At 49.8% G+C, this 22,307-nt stretch overlaps 8 protein-coding genes across 8 annotated transcripts; 3 read left to right on the forward strand and 5 right to left on the reverse strand.

The window, feature by feature from the left end:
- Positions 1-1,933: 1,933 nt before the first annotated feature.
- Positions 1,934-3,116, reverse strand: Asppvi_010885 (Mrp/NBP35 family ATP-binding protein; the record flags this gene model as incomplete). Its single annotated transcript, XM_043306721.1, has 4 exons — positions 1,934-2,595; positions 2,654-2,773; positions 2,873-3,008; positions 3,060-3,116. 4 exons carry the CDS (start codon positions 3,114-3,116, stop codon positions 1,934-1,936), a joined length of 975 nt encoding a protein of 324 aa, XP_043162656.1.
- Positions 3,117-3,366: 250 nt separating this feature from the next.
- Positions 3,367-5,178, forward strand: Asppvi_010886 (AATF family protein; the record flags this gene model as incomplete). Its single annotated transcript, XM_043306722.1, has 3 exons — positions 3,367-3,424; positions 3,481-3,583; positions 3,645-5,178. The coding sequence occupies 3 exons, from the start codon at positions 3,367-3,369 to the stop codon at positions 5,176-5,178; spliced, it is 1,695 nt and encodes a 564-aa protein (XP_043162657.1).
- A 408-nt stretch (positions 5,179-5,586) lies between these two features.
- Asppvi_010887 (uncharacterized protein) lies at positions 5,587-6,381 on the reverse strand (the record flags this gene model as incomplete). The annotated part of the gene is made up of 1 exon (XM_043306723.1): positions 5,587-6,381. The coding sequence occupies one exon, from the start codon at positions 6,379-6,381 to the stop codon at positions 5,587-5,589; it is 795 nt and encodes a 264-aa protein (XP_043162658.1).
- Positions 6,382-8,237: 1,856 nt separating this feature from the next.
- Positions 8,238-9,569, reverse strand: Asppvi_010888 (uncharacterized protein; the record flags this gene model as incomplete). The annotated part of the gene is made up of 5 exons (XM_043306724.1): positions 8,238-8,380; positions 8,438-8,537; positions 8,590-8,696; positions 8,744-9,485; positions 9,558-9,569. The coding sequence occupies 5 exons, from the start codon at positions 9,567-9,569 to the stop codon at positions 8,238-8,240; spliced, it is 1,104 nt and encodes a 367-aa protein (XP_043162659.1).
- A 2,669-nt stretch (positions 9,570-12,238) lies between these two features.
- Asppvi_010889 (uncharacterized protein) lies at positions 12,239-13,571 on the forward strand (the record flags this gene model as incomplete). The annotated part of the gene is made up of 5 exons (XM_043306725.1): positions 12,239-12,282; positions 12,383-12,567; positions 12,633-12,739; positions 12,796-13,391; positions 13,454-13,571. 5 exons carry the CDS (start codon positions 12,239-12,241, stop codon positions 13,569-13,571), a joined length of 1,050 nt encoding a protein of 349 aa, XP_043162660.1.
- Positions 13,572-14,315: 744 nt separating this feature from the next.
- Positions 14,316-15,801, reverse strand: Asppvi_010890 (uncharacterized protein; the record flags this gene model as incomplete). The annotated part of the gene is made up of 2 exons (XM_043306726.1): positions 14,316-15,700; positions 15,750-15,801. 2 exons carry the CDS (start codon positions 15,799-15,801, stop codon positions 14,316-14,318), a joined length of 1,437 nt encoding a protein of 478 aa, XP_043162661.1.
- Positions 15,802-16,623: 822 nt separating this feature from the next.
- On the reverse strand, positions 16,624-18,793 carry Asppvi_010891 (uncharacterized protein; the record flags this gene model as incomplete). The annotated part of the gene is made up of 3 exons (XM_043306727.1): positions 16,624-18,050; positions 18,194-18,290; positions 18,518-18,793. 3 exons carry the CDS (start codon positions 18,791-18,793, stop codon positions 16,624-16,626), a joined length of 1,800 nt encoding a protein of 599 aa, XP_043162662.1.
- A 410-nt stretch (positions 18,794-19,203) lies between these two features.
- On the forward strand, positions 19,204-20,598 carry Asppvi_010892 (putative MFS monocarboxylate transporter; the record flags this gene model as incomplete). The annotated part of the gene is made up of 3 exons (XM_043306728.1): positions 19,204-19,385; positions 19,442-19,583; positions 19,636-20,598. 3 exons carry the CDS (start codon positions 19,204-19,206, stop codon positions 20,596-20,598), a joined length of 1,287 nt encoding a protein of 428 aa, XP_043162663.1.
- Between the last annotated feature and the right edge of the window lie 1,709 nt (positions 20,599-22,307).

Genomic DNA, 22,307 nt, shown 5'->3' on the forward strand with positions numbered 1-22,307 from the left:
GTCTCATCTCAATGGTGATGCACTGCAACATCAAGAATATGGATACTAAAAAGGATTGACATGAATTGCAGTGACCTCAATTACGAGAGACAAGAAAGTTGTCCCTCCGTCCCTTTAGGGAGTTGGTCATCAAGTCAGTTGACCCGAGGAGTAGTAAACTGGCCACTTAGGAGATTGAACCTGAAAGATACAGACCTGGTGCCTGCGAAAAGCAGGGGATTACAAGTGATCTCACATCATATCCATGCACACTGTTGAGCAATCCACATTGGACCATCCCAATTCTGACTGCTGATACGACTGTGATATGCAATATACACAGTGCCGTATTACAGATCAACCATAGCCTTTGGGCCATGAACAGGAGACTGTGGCTGGCTGAATAGGTAGACACGGCAAGGAAAGAAAGGGCTTCGTTGGTTGGAGGAAATCTGAAGAGTGGTCCATCACACTGTCTGCAGGAGTGCTTGGAGTGTGGCGCTGTTCACACTCGTGCCTAGACATCTGACTCTGCAGTCCATAACTGGACCCGTCATATCTGCATGGCCCAAAGATTTTGCCCAAGATCGTCCTGCCAAATTTGATTACCTTATAGTTCAAATTCTGACAGCTCTCATTAGAGTAGCCAGTAGGTATAGATTGTCCCCTCTCCACCTTTTAGGCTTCTGTATTGCAGATCTGCCGTCTTAAAGAGAGCTGGCTACCTTATTGTTTAACTACTGGTATTCAAATGAGAAACTGACGTGGTCGGCATTAACCTGGTCCTAAGAAATCGCCTTGCTTCTATGATAAACAGTGGAGCTGAAGCAACTGTTTAACCGGTTAAAATATCTGCAACTTTACATCCCAAGCAAAAGAATGGATTGTTTTCAGCGTAAATACCTAGTACATTGGGATGTGATGGGTCCGAATACCTTATGCAGTAGTGCTAAAGGTAATGCAGTAGTGCTAAAGGTAATGCAGCAGTACAAAGAAGGAAAACTTAAAGAAGACGATGACCCAATTGCCTGAATGTCAGTGTCTGAGGCTTCATGCCCTGTTCAGCTGAGCAACTCTTTGGTTGCTACTTACATCTGCCCTTGTTACACTTGAACTCGAGACTGGCTTCAGGCTTGTATGCTTTTTTTCTTCTCAAAGCATCCAGCCAGTCTATATCACGTTTAAGTTGAACCCCACTTGATTTGGTGGAGCTACAATGACAACCAACTCTTAGCATGTGGGATAGCGCAGCATCCAATGAACAGCCAAAGAGAACATGAGTTACTGGACCCCGATACCACCTACAGTTTTGCTTCTTGAGCATAAGCCACATTAATTCGGCCGAACCGCCTGAATGAAAAGTGTTGCCTTTCTTGCAGGCTGCCTAGTACCTTCGGCTTTATGGCCCTGGTTTGCCCGAATATCTCAAACTCAATGAGACGTGAGATTCGCCTGCTTCAGATCTTATTAAAGAGACATTAAATAAATTATGTCTCAGAGTTAGGACGAGTGTCTATAAGAATCTTTACAGTAGATGCTCTAGCTGAAGTTGGCTAAGGAATAGAGATCTCTTTTCAGCACTACCGCTCTTCTTAAATCAGGAAAACGCTTCTTTTGGCGTCGGTTGACAAAGTTGGCAGAAAGTCCAGCCTTTCGAATGCCTGTAACTTTCCAGCGCTAGCCCCGCTGGGGTGCCACTAGAGCAGGATAGGGAGCTTTGTCATGAGCACTAGAGGCTTTACCAGATGGCATGGGATGAGCAAAGAGCTATGCATAAGTAGTAGACTATTTCATATGCGTAAGGAATCAATATATTTTCGGGCTGAAACGACGAAGAGCCCGCGAGGCGTTTGACGTTCAATTACTGACACTATGAAGAAACAGGTCATCCGTATATCAGATAGGAAGAAGACATTCGGGTATATTTATTATACATATAACATGGCAGTTACCATCAACTCCACTCCAGACCAATCTTTCGCGCCACCTTTTCGGCAACATCCAGAAAAGCCTTCCGCCTTACGCTCCGATCATCACTCTCCTCTGAGACAACCGTAGGCACTCCGCGGTCAGCATCTTCGCAGACTTTAGCGTCGAGAGGGATATCCCCGAGGAATTCGACGCCTAGGCGCTTACACTCGGCAACCACGCCCGAGTCCTCCGAGCCATGGCTATGACTATCACCATGGGAGAAGATCTTCGTTTGATGACCACACTGCGGGCAAGCGAAGTAGGCCATGTTGCGAACCATCCCAAGGACGGGGATGTTCATTTTCTCGAACATGCCAAAGCCGCGGACGGCGTCGCGCAGCGCGATATCCTGTGGTGTAGTTACAATCAAGGCGCCGTCTACGACGAGCTCTTGTCCGATTGTTAATTGTACGTCGCCGGTGCCGGGAGGCAAGTCCAGGACCAGCACATCTAGAGGGCCCCAGGAGACGGAATGGAGAAGTTGGTGCATGGCCTTGGTGACCATCAGACCACGCCATGAGATAGGAGTGGTGTCCATGGGAATGTTCCCCGCAGGTTGCGACGGGTCCATTTTCGGCTGTGGGAGGAGGTAGCCCATTGACATTGATTTCAAGCCATAGTTAGTCAGAGGGACGAGGCAGTTGTCTAGTCCACCCGTTAGCTCTTGCGATCCAAAGGCATGTGGCTCAAATGACAGTCTCACTTTCGTCTAAGCGGGGTTCACCAGACAAGTTGAGAAGAGTTGGGATCGATGGCCCAAAGATATCAGTATCCAGGATACCTGTACGAATCCCACGGCGAGCTAAAGATAAAGCGAGATTCACTGGCGGAGAAAAGTCAGAGATCTACTAAATACGTGCAGGAGGTTCATCAACTGCTGATATGAAGCTATCAGGATGGTATATAAGACAAAGTTTCATACCTGCAATGGTAGATTTGCCCACACCACCCTTGGCTGATGATACCGCAATCACTTTTTTAACATCACGGATCTTGCGCTTTTCTGGTAACCCCCGGCGGCGCGGGAATGACGGTGGTGTGCCGGATCGCGGAAGACCCTGCTACCATTAATATCCACAATAAGCGAACTTGTCCAGAGGGCCGTCTACCAAAGGATTTTCATGTTGAAGAGCTCGAAGAGCCGAAAATAGTCTCTTCTGTAACATATTTGCTGTTGATGGCAGACCAAGCGTTTCAGAGAGGAGCCACAATCGACATCATTTACTGCCAGAGAAATGTACACCGCCTGGAGCAACATTCCAAATCAGACCAGCTCCCGCCCTGAAAAGGAAAGTTTATCCGATACCGCATTCCGCCCTCTCAAAAAATATCACGGGCAGAAAAAATAAAAAATTATCGCGGCCAAATCTTATTGACGGCAACCTCCGTACCTTCAACTTTTCCCAGGGCGCAAAAATGGCGCCAAAATCACTTGCAGAACAGCTCGCAGAGCTGGAAAACCCGACACCTAAAGGTTGGTGTTGGACAAATTGGTTGTCCTGTTCAAATGAAGGTTAACACTGTGATCAGATTTCGACCCCGAAGATTTGGAACGCGCTGGGCCAGACAGTGAGGATGAAGGTGCCGAAGCTGCTGATCCTAATGCTGGACGAGAACATTATCAAGCTGTAGGGTGAGTTAGAGCTTTCCCAACCGCGCACAGTCATCGTCTTCAAGGTGTTAACTACGACCAGAAAGGCGAGGCTTCGCAAGCAGGACCCAATTAACCTCGGAAAACAATATGCCGGCTCGAAAATCAGCCGGGACGCGCTTGAAGCCGAGAGTGATGATGACCCTTTCAAAGCACGCTCTAGCGACGAGGAGGATGGTAGTGAGGACGAGGACGAAGAGGATTCCGAGCTAGGAAGCGACGAGGAAGAAGACGCATCCGAGGAGAGCGAAGCAGAGCGACCACGGAAATCTAGGAGCTCCGGAAAGGATGGCAAGCGGCAGATGAAGGAGTCGGAGTTTTCGTCGGACGAAGAGCATGGCGAAGGCATGGATACCGACGGGTCTGAGGAGGTTGAAGGAAGCGAGGACGATTCGGAAGATTTATTCGACGAGGATGACATGGACGGAGAATTTCCTTCTGATGACGATGAAGGGGATGAGGACGAGGACGAGGACGAGGACGAGGATGAGGAAACCGACAACCGAAGAGTGCGGTTTGAGAAAACATCCAAATCCGATGACCGCGAGGAACTGCGCCGACTCATGTCCTCCGATCAAAAAACAATCGCAGCCACGATTTCCCAAGCCGCCAAAGCAGACGCTGCCAAGGGCCGGGCCGTCAAGCAGCAGCGAGCAACTTTCGACGCCTTGCTCAACGCACGAATCAAACTCCAAAAGGGCATGACAGCGATCAACCAGCTCTCCATCGCCGCAAAGGGAAATGATGACAAGACAAACATCGACGGCGAAGCCATCAAGTCCGCCGAATCCGCCGCGCTCGCGCTTTGGTCCACCCTCGAAGACCTGCGCCTCGCTCTGGCAGACGCACAAACCCAGGACGAGTCCAAGAAACGCAAGCGACCCTCCGCAGTGTCCGTCGCGACATCCACCGATTCCTTGTGGAAGCGCATGACTGACCTCGAGTCCGACGCCGTCGCCCACCGCCGCGCCGTGCTCGACAAGTGGTCCCTCAAGGTCCGCGGCTCCACCGCCACACTCCCCAACGCGCGCGGAAAGCTCCTCGGCGCTAGCGCCGGTAGTCAACAAACCGTCACCGCCGTCATCGACGCGCAGGTCGCTTCGGAGACGGGCGACCGCGCCGCCAAGCGCCGGAGAAATTCCTCCGACGAGGAGCCCGAACCGGTCTACGACGACACCGTCTTCTACCAGTCCCTCCTCCGAGACCTCGTCGAGCAGCGCATGTCGTCCTCCGACGCCATCACGAACGGACTCGATACCCTACACCTCCAGCTGCCTTCCCGGCAAGGTATCCACCCTATTACGGGCATGCGCAAGGACAAGGTCAAACGGGACATCGATACCCGGGCCTCCAAGGGCCGAAAGATGCGCTTCGATGTCCACGAGAAGCTGCAGAACTTCATGGCGCCTGAGGATCGCGGCACGTGGACCAATACCGCTCGCGAGGAGTTCTTTGCCTCCTTGCTTGGAAAGACGGCGAGTGGGTTATTGCGAGAGGGGGATGATGAGGATGCCAGTGCTGCGGAGGAAAGTGATGAGGATCGTGAGGAGGTTGGACTGCGGTTGTTCCGCAGCTAGCGTGGCAGCCGGTCAAGTCTGGTGGATATACCTGAGGCAATAAAAGTTGCATATAGCGGTTAGGCATTGTTTATACATATCTCGGCGTTGTGTCAATTGTTGTTCATTCACTACGGGAACCAGCAAGCGCTTTGCAAGTCAGCCATTGCCATCCCGCCATAGCCTCCTGTTAAAACGCATATTAAGAGTAAATATTATCTCGAATTCCCATGAGAAGGAGCAACCGACTTGCCCGTAGGCTCGTAAGCGAGCGCGTCAATGCTCTGAACCGAGCACAATTCAAACGAGGGTATGTACAAAAATGCCAGACGCCAAGGTGTGCTGTACAATACAAGATAACAAGGTCAACGTAATAATGCCCGAGTCCGAACTCCGAATCCCAGTCTGTCCGAGATAAAGCCAAGTGGACTATTTGTATGTCGCAGGCGAGTACGACGGTAACGAAGGGCCATGCGGTTGCGCCCAGGTAAAGCTCGTCCGGCGCGGAAGCCCCAGCATCCTCTCCTCGACCGCGCGCCTTAAAGAGGCCTGTCGTTCCTCCTCTTCTTCCGGCGACAGGAAGTGCGGTACGCCTTCGTCGTTCACGATCACGGCACCGCTCACTTGGTTGTAGGGGGGTAAAGTAGTGGATATCCCGAGCAGTCTCGCTTGAATTGCACGCTCCAGAGCGCATTGTCTTTCTCGTTCTTCGTGCGCAGTGGAGAAGTGAGCTGTTGCTCCTGCGCTCCGCGCCTGGCTAGATTGTGGGAGCGGGTTCCCGACCTCGGAGGTCTGCGGTTGTGTCTCCATGTCGAGGAGGTTGTCCTTCTCTGTAGGTGATGGTTCGAAGTTGAAGAATTCTAAGATCGGTGGTGGGTTGGGATCCGCACGTGGCTTAATGTCCTGCCAGGTGAAAGCTGGTTCTTGGTCTGAGAGGTCAACGCTGGGCTCTTTAAAGGCTTGAGTGTTTCGTGGGGACGGGTCGGTGTCGGTCTTGGATGCGTTGGCAGGCTGAGCGTGGAATCCGCAGACTGCATCGTACTTCTCTGTCTTATAAGCATCTGCATGCCAGTTGTTTTCGGGCTTGTTGTGTGTGGACGACATTGGTGGCGCTGGTATTGCTCCCCGCATTTTTGGGGCTTCCGGATGCGGAGAAGGCTCGACGATGTTGTTGTCATCGCGACGGCGGCGACGACTAAATTTTCTCAGGAAAGTAGGAGCCATGGCCGGTAGGGAGGCTCAGATTTGATTTCGATTTCCACATGAGAGAGAAGAAGAGGAGTCAAGTTCAACTGCAGGAAATGCAGAAATCCATACTGAACGAGCAATAACATTCACTGTTGATCCCATTGGCTGCTGCAAAGATCGTCGGCCCCTAAGCGCAACCTCAAGGTGGACGGAAGAGTCAGGTGCCACCAAGAGTTGCACATCTGCTTGCATTCTAGGTGAAATTAGGCGGCCACTAGTCTGTTCTGAAAAGACAGGATACCCTTTCCTCGGCCAGCGTCGGACAAAACGGCACGTGTGAGTAGAAAACGAGATCGTGGCAAAGCTTAACAAGTCCGATGGCCACACGTGGTTGAGAGAGATCGCTTATGCATATCGATTTGCATTCACACAGATCAGATCTGATTGTTGAGCAGTTGTGTTTCACAGTCCCAAGCCAATGTCGATCCTATGTGCGGTTGTACCACCGGATAAGCGTATTTTGGCGTCTCCACACTCGATACGAAACGACTGGTCACTACGGATTGGTCCTCCGGAGTCTAGATTTCCAATAGCACACTACTAAGCAGGGATTTACTCCCATTAAAAAGTCTCATGCTGTGAGGACTGGCTGTCTACGCAATGAAGCACTGCATGAGTGCGCGAAACATGGTATTCCCTGCCATCATCATGTCCTCTCTTCTATACCCAACGCAGATGTTGGACTGACAGTTAGATAAGGTATAGAAGCTCAATGTTGACTGACTGTATATCCTACTCAAAGGCTGATTTTCGCATCGAGCCCTGTTCTTCCATGTTTGCCTTGATGCCTTAGCATGCCAACGCGTCTTTTTCTGAAACCTTTTTACCAGCATGCCAACTGGTTAGTAGTCTCCATAAAAAGGATCTTAGCGGCCGGTCCCGACCCGGCCCCTTCCCCTTCCCGTCAGGCATTCATTCGACCTCGGAGCGAAAACATGAGACATCGACTGTCCCTCTAGCTGAACAAGTGGCGCAAATAGTTGTGGGGCTGATGGTTGACCTCGGTGATTGGAACGTTGTCTGCCTGCTCGTGGGTGATTGATTTGATAACAAGTTCCCATGGACTAGCTGCAGCAAACAAACCCCTTTTGCAGCATCTTCCACAGGAAACACTATGAGGATTCGATTATTGAATATTTAATTCGCCGTCGCCAGTAAATACACTTTCGGACTTTCTCTTGCCGCCAATTTAGCGGACAAAAATCCTTGCTGGATCTGTCATGAAGTGATGCTTCCTGCTTTGCTGTACTTACAGGAGAACGATGGTACCAGTGAGAAGCTCCGCTGGAAGCGCCGCTATTGGACATGCTGTTTGTTTATCATCGTATTTCACAGTGATTGAAGCTAGCGAAGAAGAGTTCTACTGACATACCACCAAGCGATGGCTGTATGTTTCTGCAAATAAAACCTGCTTTAACTGCTTATTGGGTCAGTTGCGGATCAAACGACGCCTAGAAGCTTTGGAGAGATATCGAAATTTAAATATCCAGGAGCTTCTTGCCCTTGCCGCCCGATCAAGTGGCCCAGATGCGAATTGATGGACTGCACTCCGTGATCATCGATGAGCATAAACCTTCGATTTATAGTATGCGCGCGGAGAGCATATTATGAGGTCCATGGCTGGTGTCTTATGAGACATCTAATGACACAGACAATATACAGGATTTTACCTCTAGTACGCTCTGTATTTAGCATATAATGAAGATAACTTATCATTTACATGCTCCACTCTTACAAAGAGGACCATGAGGTTATGAGACCGGAATATTAGGTGCATCCGAACTACTAAATCACTTCAACACGCGCATAATGGCGAAGTGGCACAGTATGGTTTAGTCATCGACAAGTTCACTTTTCCATTGCTCTCTCAGTGAGTCTATCAAGTGGGACGTATTCCAGCCAGTCTTCGACTCCATGTAACGCAGTAGCTCTTCAGCAGCTTCTTGGTCTAGTTTATGCCGTAGTATCCACCCCCCTGAAAATGTCAGTTCGTGTGACCCAGTGCAAAGAAAACATGGCAAGCATAACTCACACGCTACTAAACTATGCCGTGCAGTGAAAAGGGTGTTCTCAGCTCTAGGGTTCGACGCAGCTAGGCCTAGTACATTGAGAAGATGGCCTCGGACAAGTTTCTGGATTTAATTAGTCCTTACTGCTGTGCGGCAATGATCAATGTCGACATACTTCAACGTCCCGTGAGCGCTGCAGGCTTTGGTATGGGAGAAACGGACTTGGACAACCAGACAAAGCAAGTATAATCTTTGCGATGTGGTAGTATTGTAAACCGACGACTGCGTTGGGTCAGTGAGCACGCTAAGATGCTAGGGCGCGTACATACCGTGGACTGGCAATAGCGTCCAAATACTTGGGAATTGTTGACCATAATCTTTTCCTCGAGGAATGAAATGAACAGGTTGGAATGTCTGAGGTTTTGACTCATTCCAATCGTCGACTTCTTTCTCTAAACCCTTAAGTGTAGCATAAAAACGGCCGGTACGGCTGTCCTCGTTGAAAGCGCAGCTCAAAATCCTGGCCAACAAAAAGACCATCCGGTTGGACCAAGCAAAGTCGTCGGTCCTAGTGAAGACATCCGAGCGCTCGAAGCTCTGTAGATTTGTCCGCAATGGCGACTGTGACGTGAGTGATATGTACATGTCCTCGCGAAGGCACAACCAGGCGGCTGCTTCACCTAATCCTCCCGAGGATCCGAAGGAGGACATTGTATTTAAAATACGTGTCGTTCCCGTTAAATGGAACTGGTTGTCCTGAGCTAGTGCTATAAGCATGTGAAGTAGCTTATTACGTGGATAGTACTTACGATCCATTTCTTCATTCTGACGGAGAATTGCAATGGCTGCTAGTAATTCCTCGGTAATCTCATTATCATCGCACGACAGTGTTGGAATCAGAAGCTCAAGACATTGGTTGTGATACTTCAATGACTCTGTGTCGCCCTCCGGCCTTTGCCTGTTGATATGCCGGGACGAAAAGGCAAGGATTGCCGCGCGTAATACTGGCTCGCGGAGAGCCCGGGCCGGGGCCACCATCTCAAAATGCCTTTGAGGGTCCGTGATGTCGGTCTATGAGTGTGTGAGCATCTCTCATATGAATAGAGGGCCCAGAAAGAAGGGAATATCGCTAGGAAGACTGACCCACATCGCCATATTATCCACGAAATTGCGGAAGAGGAGAGCCTCCCTGGCACTAAGAGAAGTATAATGTGTTTGTGAGCTCGAAGAACCACTCAAACTATCCGAGGTGCGACGCAGCTCTGTTGTACATTCGGCATCCGGAGATCCATGATGAGTGATGGGACTTCCTATATTCAGAGCTGCTTTAGTCACGGTCAGCACCATGAAACTATTGGAGCAAGATCCGCCAGTCGTAAAGAGACGCACCATAAGGTTGTCTGTTGGCAGGGGTAGAACTCTGTTGTGTCACAGATGCCTCCTGTTCGAGAAATATCTGATATCCTTGGCAGTGGGCATCTGCCACTGCTGGACTGCGGTGGCTGCTGTTTGAGTATTCTGTATCATGTCTCTCTTGAGAAGGTGGTGATGAATTGCCTTCTACGTAAATACTTTCAATCTCGCGCGTCTCATCGTAGAATCGGACTTTCGGCCATCGAAGTCAGAACTCCGCTGAAAGAATAACGAGGTCGACTTACTGGGTCCGGTCAAAGATGGCCAAGAAGCCTTTTTAGAGAAGGTCACATCTTGGTCCTTGACGAAGTCGAGGCCATTCCGAAAGCGAATGTTAAGACATCGCTCGCAATCTTCACCGGCATTTCTGCAGTTGTCGCAGGCTGGTGTTTTTGTGTCGCCTGTTAAGCTAGATATATGAGCCCAGTCCTTCTTCTAATACCAGGCGTACATACATCTTAGATGACGAGCTGTCGACGATCCAGTCAGCACGTCGAATATACAATACCCAGGCTAGTTTATTTTCTCTTTAGTTTGCATGAATTAATGAACACTCACATCTACATCTGAGACTGAAGGAAGTGGTCAGCGAGTCATCCGTAATTGCACAAATAAAATAACTTCAATGGACGTACCAGCCAGCAATCAGTCGACGTCTTTTCTTCGAGGTAGCCATAGCCTTGCACTTTGTCATTCGTGGTGAAGGAAGCGAGTGGGGAGACGGAGAGAGTTGCCCTGTAAGTCCCTGTCCGTCTGCATTCTTCTACCCCGCACCACGGCCACAACTTCCCCGCAATAAACTGTTCTCCACCGGTACATCCAATACACCAACAAGTAGGAAAAGAGAAGGTATCCCATCAGATTTGTTTTCAGAAATTTGGGGATCTGAGGATCAGGAACATTTCGTTCTTCTGAATGGCTCAAACAAGAAACCAAGTCATCTACGCACCTTCAGAGGAGGCTCCCCGCGGTGTAAAGTTCATCTTCCTCGCTGGCACCACCAACAAAGTCGACCCGAGCGACTGGCGCGAGACCCTATCCACTTCCCTCTCCGACCTTCCTGTTACGATATACAATCCTTATCGCCCTGATTGGGACAGCTCGTGGACTGAGGACATCAATTTCTCTCCTTACCGCGAGCAGGTGGAGTGGGAGCTCGAGAAACAGGACAAGGCCGACATTGTGGTTATTTACTTCCACCCGGCTACCCAGGCGCCGGTCAGTTTGCTAGAGCTGGGAATCTGTGCGCGGGTTCCCGGAAAGGCTATCGTAGCCTGTCCCGAGGGATACTGGAAGAGGGGGAATGTGCAGATTGTGTGCGAGAAATACGGAGTTGAAATGGTGGACGATGTTGATGCGCTGAGAGACGCCATTGTGAAGAGGTTGCCTGTTGGTTCGTGACCTTTTTCTTGCCAAGGTTTAATACATTCTTAGCCTGTCTCAGGAGACCTGATTAATACTGCGGTAGCTGTACATTCAGCCAGGGATCCAGGCAGGATCAATGTTACATGTTGAAGAGGATTGCCTGAGAGAATTGATTTTACGAGGCCAATTCTCTGCTCATCTCAAACGCCTTCAAACCTTTGTGAGCCAATGCCTCGCGGGCCGTGGTTCTCCTTTCCGGGTCAAAATTCGTCACGGCGCAAAGAAGACTGTTGAAATCGTCGTTAAACCCCTTCCTAAGGGCGAATGGTTTGCGCGGGTTTTCTGTAGTAAAGCCGTCCCGAATTGCCTCGAAAGCCCGAACCCAGTGATTGTCGCCAAGATGCATTTTTTCTGAATCACTATTGAGTTCTGGACAGTCAACACAGCTGACTTCATCCGGAAAATAGTAAAAGACAAAGAACGATATGATCGGCTCTTGCTTGAGGCTTTTGCATAGCTTTCCCAGTCTAGTTTCTCGGTTTAGTGTGAGGTTATTTGTACCCTGCTAGAAGGAAGCAGACTAATCTGGAATATAAGGTGTAGTAGGGAGGTTCTCTCACAGGCGTTGAAATGGAGGAGGGCAAATAGACCTTAAAAGCGTAACTATGCTTGGTCTCTCGGGCTGTCGTGTTCTTCAGTCAACATCTCGGGCTGTTCACTAATCTCACCTTCAGATGGAATGATTAATAATCATACAAGATCGCAGCATGGAGCACTCTAGCCAAAAAGAACAAAGTACATTAGGACGCTTTTGTAATCATAGCTACATTTGTATGTGTTAATAAATAATGACCTGTTGGGCTTCTCCCTTGATGGCGATTAGATTAGCCCGGTGCTTTGACACAGTGATTAGTGATCTGCGTGGGGGAAGGATGAAGGTAGCCAGATGTATGTATATAAAGTCCTAGGAACATGTAGCAAGATGTCCTGTGTCAACAATTGGTCTACAAAACTGTCAACTACTTCGCTAAATACAAGTACAAACAATGGCCGAATATCGAGTGCTCCTTGCTGGTGCTACGGGATATATGTAAGTGCCCGACCTACCATCCTTAGCATTATTCTGTCTATGAACATGTCTGTGCTCGATACGAAATGTGCCACTAACGCATACAATGTTATCGATCCAGTGGAGGGTCGATCCTTACCGGTCTTCTCCAGTCGAAGAATGACGCCTTTCGCAACCTCAAAATATCGGCACTGGTCAAGGGAGAGGATAAAGCCGATGCACTCAAGCAACTGGGCGTTCAGCCCATCGTAGTCCCGGATTACAACAATTTAGAGACAATCCGGGAGGCAGCGCGCGGAAATGACAGTGAGTCTTTTCTTCTGGAGTAATGGCGATATCGTGACCGTGGATGCTCATTCTGTTCCGGCAAGTCGTCATCAACGCTGGGTTTGGATTCAATCCCGCGTTTGGAAAAGCACTAGTCGAAGGGTTAGCAGAGAGAAAGAAGGCAACCGGGAAGGATACATATATAATCCATGTGAGTTCTTCGATTCCCTTTGTCTGATATGAGTGATATATGAGCTGACTGGGTAGACATCCGGCATAACCAACATCGCGGACTTGCCTCTTAGCGGTAGATTCACCGAGACACGAATCTTCAGTGACAAGGATGACATTTACGCGTACGAGGAAGGGCGAGAGTCGCGGGTGCCGTACCCGCAGCGTACGACCGAGCTGACTATCATCAACACCGCGGATGCTCTCAACGTGAAAGCCTATGTCGTATTCAATCCCATCATTTATGGCACTGGATTAGGGACCTTTAACAAGTTCTCATTCCAAATTCCGCTTCTCATCAGGAAGTCGCTTGCTCACAAGCAGGCTATTGTGGTGGGCACGGGCGACGGGATTTGGGGCCACGTCCATATTGAAGATTTGGTGGACCTGTATCTCCTTATTCTGGAGAAGGTAGTCGTTTCAAAAACAACAGAAATCCCGGCGAACAAGAAGGGCATCTACTGCTCCGAGGCGGGAGAGACCACATTCCTCGATATCTCTAGAGAGATCGGAAAGGAGGGAAGGGCTCTTGGTGTCTTTGAGACGGATGAGGTGAGAAGTCTCACGTTGCAAGCGGGGGCAGAGGCGATTGGGTTCAACGAGGCGGTGGTGGAATTGGCTTTTGCATCCAAGTGAGAATCCTATCATTCTTCTTTGCCCCTATCCCGAAATACATGCTAACATGGATATGCAGTGCTCGCACCAAGTCGGACCGAGCTCGTGAGCTGTTTGGCTGGAAGCCCAAGAAGACGATTGAGGATTTCAAAAAGAGTATTCACGACGAATTCAGGGCCCTTTATCAGGGAAATTGAGGCTTCACTGGACAGATTGCGCCCTCTCCTAGGATGGATCATTATAATGTTAGGTTGTGGAAATACAAAGTTGCTGTGTTGACTCTGGTGAAGCAGAGGTCAAGATCTAAGTGCACGTTTCCTCCGTGCCTCAAGTCCATGGCCAATCTCCTAAGGCCTTGTGTCTGCCACTATGCACCTAGATCACCATATGATTAAGCCGAGACCTTTCAGTCTATAACTAACATGTCTGTCAAGAGAGATCCAAGATACTATATACTCATAGCTGTTCCTTTAATTCATGATCACAATATAGAAGAGAAAGTAAGAAAGCCCGTACATGACACAACTGATATCCAACCTGTAGAAAGTCTTCCTCTGCCGGTCATTCACCTCCATTTGTGCATTGGGATTGGAAATGTAACAATAGCGCATATCCTACGCTTCAGGTGACTATATTATGGAAATAAGACCCTGGACTGACAAGGATATTGTCCGAACGCCTTTTTGGCCTAGTAAGGTTAGATTTCTAGAGGTATTGCCATTTGTCATCGCCATTGGGCAGAGGAACAATGGTCATTTGGCTCCGAAGCGTGGAATTATTATTAATATAAGCAGATTATGAGCCGAAGAATCAGAAATCAAGCAGGTTCTGTCAATTAATCAAAGACCTTCTCCGAACATTGTGGAACCTCTGTATTGATTCAACTATAGCCTTGCCGTAGCCACAGCCTACTGCAGTCTGCATACACATTGCATGACTTCTCACCGGCCACCGCCATTGCTAGTGGCTTCCGGAGTGGGAGCAGCCAGCCCTGACTGAGGAACCGCAGTTTCAGATGCAACTCGAGCAATACTTGCCTCAACCACTCCGGTAGGTTGCGGCGGAAGCCCACCGATCAGGGGAACCAAGCTGACCGGCGGAATGTACCACGACCGGTGGCATTCTGTCCACCGCGGATCAATCTGCGTCATAACGTCCGGGATCTCCATCCAGGGGAGGTAATCGTTGCGGATCATGGAGCAGACACTTCCGCCCTTGATACACTGGGATCCACCGCGGTACTGATCCCATGGGATCAGCGGCAGGGTATAATTGCCCACAGTATGCGGCAGGAACTCAGCAAAGTTGAACGGGTAGGCTGTGCCGATTCTTGGATATTTCGCATTGATGTGGTTACGGTAGGATGTCACAGCTTCTGGGTTGACTGAGATAATCACGTTCTCGTGGTCACCGCCGCAGGAGCCACCTGGGTGGGAACGCTTGTTGCTCCGCGCGTAGATGCTGGTAAATGATACGTAGATACTCGGGGAGATGAAGGTATGGCCGTCCACAATTGCAGTGTTGGGGCCGTTCCCGGTGGGAGTAGCAGGGACGGTGGTTCCATTTTGGAGACAGAGATCGCCGCCGGTGGTTGTCACCGGCCAGTAGAAGAGGGTTGCGGTGTCCGGGAGGTAATGGCAGTTGGTGCAGGGGTCCTGCTCCGTGTAGTTTCTCTTCGTCGAAGGGCATTGTGTTGGTCGGATAGGGCTCCTCGTGTCTCCAGGGATTTCCGTTGTCACCGACTCATAGTAGGCGGCGAGACGACTGCTGTAGGTCTGCCAAATGGGAATGCAATCCTGCGTGTTCAGCTCACAGGTTGGAATAGAGGAGGGCGACCGGTAGAGCAGAGTGGTATCGGACTGAGTCAACATTGATGTGCTGCAAGGGCCTGTGCCGGGCCAGTAGTCAGTGAGGTACTCTAGAGGGCCAAGAGCCCGGGTGATTGCATCGCAGAGCGTGGTGACGGGACCAGTATGGGGATCTCCCGGACCCTCCGGCCTGACATCTGTGTTACACGCCCCAGTGCTGGTGGGAGCAATCCAGTAAGAGGTCGAAGTGGAAGTTGCGCCGAGTGAGGCAAGCTCCTTTGCTCTACCATTGTATTCTACCCATTGGGCATTGCAAGTGACCGCAGATGCCCCAGGCCCGGTGGTTGGGCCGTAGAAATAGTCTGTTGAGGTTGGCCAGAACACCGTGGTGTTACATGTGCTTAGCCACTGGCTACTCGTAGACGAGGTGGCACATGCGTCAGTCTGATCGGATGGAGGTGCGCTGGTTGTGGGAACTGCGGGTGTGGACGTTGGGCTTGTATCATCTCTTGGTATAACTGCAAAGGTCTCATTAATGACGCAGTCATGAAATGAGGAGGAACATACCTGGTTTTCCGAGAGCTAGGCCAAGGAGGAGAAAGGTTGCACTAAACAGCATTTTGTGCCAGGTAGACTAGAACTGAAGCAAGTATAAATTGCAAAAAGAGAAGCGCCAGTGCTCAGGAGTACTATTGGTGAATTTATACCTTTCCGAGACTGTATAAATGCAATCTCCTGATCATGACTGCTCTGAAAAACTAAAATCTCATCTCAGCCAGCCCTATTCACAACTCGTAGTCAAAGACACACTAGTCCCAAAGTTCCACCAACGCCTATTGATTCTGATGTTTGCCGGCTGCATGAACCATGCCATCGTCTGCTGCAATACAACCCTCCTGCAGGTAATACCCGTACTGACAGTGACTCGAGGGCCAGCTGATGTGAGCCAAGAAAATGCGAAGGCATAGGAGTGGAGAGTCCTAATTTCGCCGATGCTTGGCTCAAGGTCTCAGTGGATGGCTAACGAGGGGCAATTTGGCGAATACGGCTATGCAAGTTTTGAATGGCTGGGTTTGTGATGAAGAGAAATCGATGCAGTAGCTGGTTAGCTGCATCGCAAGGGCTCATCTATTGGACCGACATCATTTCTCCCTGTTCCACCTATTCTGTAATGGCTGGTGCGACTCATTCAATCCTAATAGAAGAAGCCATAAGCCAAGCCGACTAAACTTCTTTCTACTCCAAGGTAAGATACTATCAAGCATTCCTTCTGCAAGATTAAACTCTAACGCTAGGAAAGCTGCACATGTACGGAGGTCACTCCCGTGAGGCAGAGTCATACAATATCTGACCTAGCGTTGTAATCAGCCGTGATATCACGACATGCGTGTAGAGCTAGGCTCTAACCAATCTAGATGACGAACATAACTTACCAATGGCTTCACACATCGACTTTGACCAGCATATCGTCCCATTGGACCCCAGCGACAACTGCATCAATGGCACTTTGGACATCAGCGCAGTGCAAGGCCGGTACGCCATCGCGCCCAGTTTCCTCCAAAGCCGACACAACACGATCAATCAATATAAATGCGTGCGAATGACAGATATTCCTGTCTTCCTCTAATTGCCAGATATCCCTGCACGAGCGTAGCGCATCTTGCAGCGTGGCCCGCGCAGGCATGCCACCATACCGGCTGCTCGGCGGTGGATCAAGCGGCGAGTCCGCTCGAAGCAGGTAAAGTGATAACGTGAGGGCTGCAACGAGGAAGTCGGGCCAGAAGAGGCGGGCGAAAGATCGGCTCACCAAGGAGTCGTCCGGGGGAGCTCCCCAGAGGTCCCTTTGGTGGACGAGAATTGCGAGGGCGCAGTCCAGGGATGTCCAGTACGAGAGAGGATAGCGGAGTGGAGCACGTTCATCGTGGGCAAAGGGACGGTGAACGGACAGGAGGAGCCGCCGGAATAGAATGTCGAGCATGATGGCTTTCCGGGCCTCGCTGGTCGTCGGGTGGGATATTCGTAGTGCTTCTGATGCATGGAGCAGTAAGCGTCTGGTCTCCACTGTGTAGTGCATAATAGCCTCATAGGTTTCTGCTCGAGCCGGGTCGTGGCTAAGGTCCATTAATCCAGATGCGATGGGGACGGCGCGTTCGAAGAGGACATGGAAGGTCTCCGTCTCCTCCCTATTCGATAGTGCAAGAGCCTGGTTAGAACAGCCGTTGATGTTGGGAGAGGGTGCGCAAGTATAATCTCGTGGTTGGAGCAGGATTGGCATTCCCGTCAGGACCGCCTGACGCAGGTTGAGGTACATGATCGACGTCCAGAGAATGCTAAGTGTCTGTTGCTCTCCCTTTTCCAACCGGGGGTCATCCACTCGTGCCGAGTGCAGTCCCATGTTCATGGCAATGCGCAAGATCAATCCCGTTAGGCACCACGAAGTATCCATCGCGGAGCAAGACATTTGCACCATCTGCTTCGCAATGACCATGAGACATAGAGTGCGAATGATATCGAGATTCGGGTGTGCAACGAACGAGGTGCGATGGAGAAAACCCTGAGATGCTTCTAAGAACTCAGTCCGAGATACGCCTAGGAGTAAGTCAGTCGAGCCACAAGCGACGGTGCGATGAGCTTCTTGGCCGAGGAAGAAAATGACAAAAAGCAAGGCGAGCCAGCTATCTTCGGCTTCCGTAGGGTGGTCCCAGAAGTGCAGTAATTGTTGCTGGAATCCTGGAAGGTCCAGAAAATGGTGCGTCTTCTCAACAACGTCGATATACATGGAAATCAACTTTTCTCCAACCACTCGAGTCGGCATGCGCTCTAGCAATGCACTTCTCGATTCCACCTTCTTCAGTCCCCATGGAAGATCTGACAGTATATCAGGTCTACTGGAATGACTTGCATGGCCGTGAGGAGCAAGTCCAGAACCATGTGCTGATAGAGAGTTTTCAACCTCGTAAACCGTCAGCAAGGTTCACTTGATCCCACTTAGAGCTAATGGCCGTACATACCTCCCTGACTAAGTTTATCCAGTGAGTGCCAGTCCGGAACCGGCCGCTCCATGCAGCACAGCGAGCGGTAGCGCTCGAGTTGTCCGCAGAAGATTCTCTGCCAGAATCATGGTTAATCTCAAGTGGCTGTCCATATGCACAGACTGCTTTTGCCTTTATGCACCTGTGACACGGCTGCTGTCGATCACATCGGACTTTCAATCGGCGACAACGGATACAAGACACTGGTTTACGATTCCGCTTCTGAGGTGTTAATTCCAGATAGCTCAGTGGGGAATGGAAGAACCCATTTCTGTTGGATACGGAGCTGCTAGTGATCTGTACCGCTGCGTGAGTGGACGGCAGCAGAAGACATCGGGTCAGACGGACCTCATCTCTGTTCCGCAGAGAATCATCCAGAGCCTCCGCTCGAATACTCGTGTCACCATTTGTAGATGCTCTATCGATCCCGTTGCTTTCAATGTGGCGTACCACGCAGCGTACACCGGCCTTGACGCACCTGCGGCATGCTGGTTTCGCCTTGTCACAGCCGACTTTCAACGTCCGACATCGTTCACAAGCGCGAACCTCACGTCGAGTGGTCGAGCTACCACCCGCCATTCTGTTAATTTGATGAGAAATCAGAGTCATTGATGAGAATTATGTTCGTAAAAAAGAGTAGCAAGAGGGGCGAAAGACCTTGATGATTACATCCGCTCAGCGAATCAAATGGAGATTCTGATCGGCCGATCATCCCGAGGCTTAACTCCGACCTCGATACGAAGACGCACTCATCCACATACTTTCTGCAATATAGAGCGGAAAAGGGGAAATTACCAGTTCTCCTCTAATCAACGGAGATGAGGTCGGATTGGATCGGCCGATAGATACGGTGAAGTCGTGGAACGTATATAATTGTTAGCCATCCAGCCTCTGAGTACGTCTCGTCTACAATCTCGCTTTCAAACAGCAACTGTTCCCTCGTGTATTTGGATATAGGTCACTGAAAATTATTTACGTGCATTGCCCAGATGGCCAACCAAGCATATCTATCGCCTCCAAATGCCACGGTTGCTGCTCAACCGAAGTCGGAGGTAAACACAAGTCCATCGGTAAAGCCTTCGTTCCCAGAAGGAGGAGTAAGAGCATGGTCCGTTGTGTTCGGCGCAAGCATTTCTTTAGGTTGTGCCTTTGGATATCTATCTGCTTTTGGGTACGTCGCGTCCAAGTTCAGAGGCTTTGGGTGGAAGAACTAACAGACCGGTTCAGCGTCTATGAGACATACTACAGTGAGCACCAGTTGGCTCAGAAGACGGCTTCCGAGATTGCATGGATTGGCTCGACCCAGATCTTCCTCCAGTTCGTGACCAGTCTCGTCTCAGGAAGTCTGTTTGATCTGCACGGGGCAAAGGTGAGCTCATCCTAATCACTGAGAGACGAACTAGACTAACAGACACATATAGATATTGTTGATTCCAGGATCGATCTCTTTCGTCTTCTCTATCATGATGACCAGCCTGTGCCGACACTATTATCAAGTCGTTCTCGCCCAGGGGATCCTCGGCGGCTTAAGTACCGGCTTCATCTTCACGCCATCCTTGGCGGCCATCGGCCACTATTTCCAGAAGAAACGGGGACTAGCCATGGGCATCTGTGCCGCCGGTTCCTCCTTGGGTGGTCTCCTGTTCCCCATTGCCTTGAAACATGCTCTCTATAGCCAGCGGTTAGGGTTCGGCTGGGGAGTCCGCGTGGTCGGTTTCGTGGTTCTGGGCCTGCTATCCATCGCGTGCGCCCTAGTCAGAGAGAGGCTGCCACCACGCAAGGGCCAGCTATTCCTTCCCCGCTCATTCCTGCAACCATCGTACACGTTCCTGGTGGCCGCCGTCTTTCTCAGTTTCTGGGGGATATGGGTGCCATATTTCTTCGTTGTCTCGTTCGCAATCCAGAAGATACAGATGGGCGGGGATCTGGCCTTCTACACGCTGTCGATCGTCAACGCCGGTTCGCTGTTCGGGAGAATTATCCCGGGATTCCTGGCTGATCGGCTCGGACGGCTAAATATGCTCGTGTGTATATATGCCGCCAACAGCGTCTTGCTCCTCGCCTGGATCCGCATCACCACAGCTGCTGGCCTCATTGCCTGGGCGGCGGTTTTTGGCTTTGTCTCCGGCGCGGTCATCTCCCTGTACCCGGTGTCCATAGCGCAGCTTGCGCCTCGACCACAGGCGATCGGAACGTACATGGGTCAGGCGAGCGCGATTGTCTCCGTCGCTGGGCTGACGGGAACGCCCATTGCGGGGGCGCTTATTCGAAGCTATGGGTATGAGGCGGCAGCGTTGTTTGCGGGCTTGTCGATGGTCGCCTGTACTTGTCTGGCTGCTGTCGCGAGAGGATTTTATGCGGAAAAGCTGCTCTCCAAAGTTTGACGTGGTCTTTTGCTGTATAGGAGAATTATGTACGGAGGAGTTGGACGAGTCAAGCGCCGGGTACGCGCTTCAGATGGTATGCTAGAAAACGCAAACCAAAATAGCCTGAAAAGGGAGATACATATATATATATATATATATATATATGCGCGTTAGGGAGAACTAAATAGGTGGATAGAATAGCGACGTAACGAGAAGCAATCAATCAATAGACTACTTGATTTCTATGATTAGCATAGGAGATTGCCTTTCCTGCTCTGTTAATTAAAATATCCCTACAGGAGAATATACATCGCCTCAGTTTATGCAAATTCAAATTGATTAGACATGAGTACAATTATCAAGGATTAACATCTTGAGCCAAAAGCCATTCCAGGACTGATTAATCCAAGATACTAAATTATTTAGCGGTTCGAATCAAAACTCCTAAAATGCGCAACATTAGAAACATAGAGGTTCATCCCCAGTTTCCGTTCAACTGCACAGGCTCATTGGTTGAGCACCCAGTTTATGTTGCGGATATACCAATTATGAGGCTTGCCATCTGGTCCGTTTGTGTACCAAGGTTCCCACTCTTATTCTCAATGCCCACCATCACTTTCTTAGAGCTTGTAACTGGCCTGCCATTTTCTGAAGTAATCCAGTGTTCTGGCGGCGTTGTGCTATACTGCCAAGTCCCGTTGGCCCTAGGAGTAGTAGAGAAGGCCTGGGTACGTCGCAATGACAGAACCATCAATTCATTTGTCTGGTCAACTGCCAGAAAGCCAGTGATATTACCCGGTCGCGTTTATTTAATGCTAGTATCTGAGTCATGCCTGATTGATGATCATAATTCCAGTCTGTCTGCTCCAGAACTGGACATACACCTGGACCACACTACCTTGGGCCTCGGTACAATTGCAAGTTAAAGATTGCTGCATAAGTAGCGGGATGATATTCAGAGAATAGCGTGAATTGGTTAAAACTCCAGGAGAAACATCTGGGTAAATTGTTAATGTTAGAAAGTTGTGATCTTATTTTAGTTGAAGATGACTATCTGCGGCCGGTATTGTCCAGCCCAGAGAGAGGAACAGAATATTATAGAATACACTTAGAGAAAGCATTTTGGCATGAATACAGTAATCATGGTCAGTTAGTTTGCAGGAATCGTAAGTGACGGCTAGAATGCATCTTCTGAAGTGGCTATATATAGTTGGCTCAAGGTTCACAAACAAAGCTCAGCTTGATATAGCATGTCAGCGCGTTGGCTTTTCAAGCCACTTCCGGACGTCATGGAGACATTGCCCTTACTAGCAGCCTCTCGAGTGGACGCACTCAAACATGACTTGCAATAATCTTTACTGTCAAGCATCTCCTGCTGTTTGCAATAACAATTCGTGAACTCTGAAGTTGGACTGGACCAATTAGAATGTGATAGCTTCCATGGTTTATCCCGCTAATTTGGAATGATTATACAGAGTACATTTCACCCCTAGGCTAAGTTAGAAGAATCGTCTAGACATCCGGTCTTGCCCGCTCGATTACATGCCTCATAGAAAGTCAATTAGGAGGGATCTACAACATTTGCTGGTACGCAGAACAAAGAAAGCAAAATATTGCTATAAGCAAATCCAAGGCCCCCGCGTTCCCCGACGAACTTTAAAAGACCCAAGCCATTTGGGGTGCTTACTATGCTGCGTCCTTCCCGGATGGAGCAGTTGATGTAATGA

Source organism: Aspergillus pseudoviridinutans (genome assembly GCF_018340605.1).
Source record: "Aspergillus pseudoviridinutans IFM 55266 DNA, scaffold_9, whole genome shotgun sequence".
Taxonomy (NCBI): domain Eukaryota; kingdom Fungi; phylum Ascomycota; class Eurotiomycetes; order Eurotiales; family Aspergillaceae; genus Aspergillus; species Aspergillus pseudoviridinutans.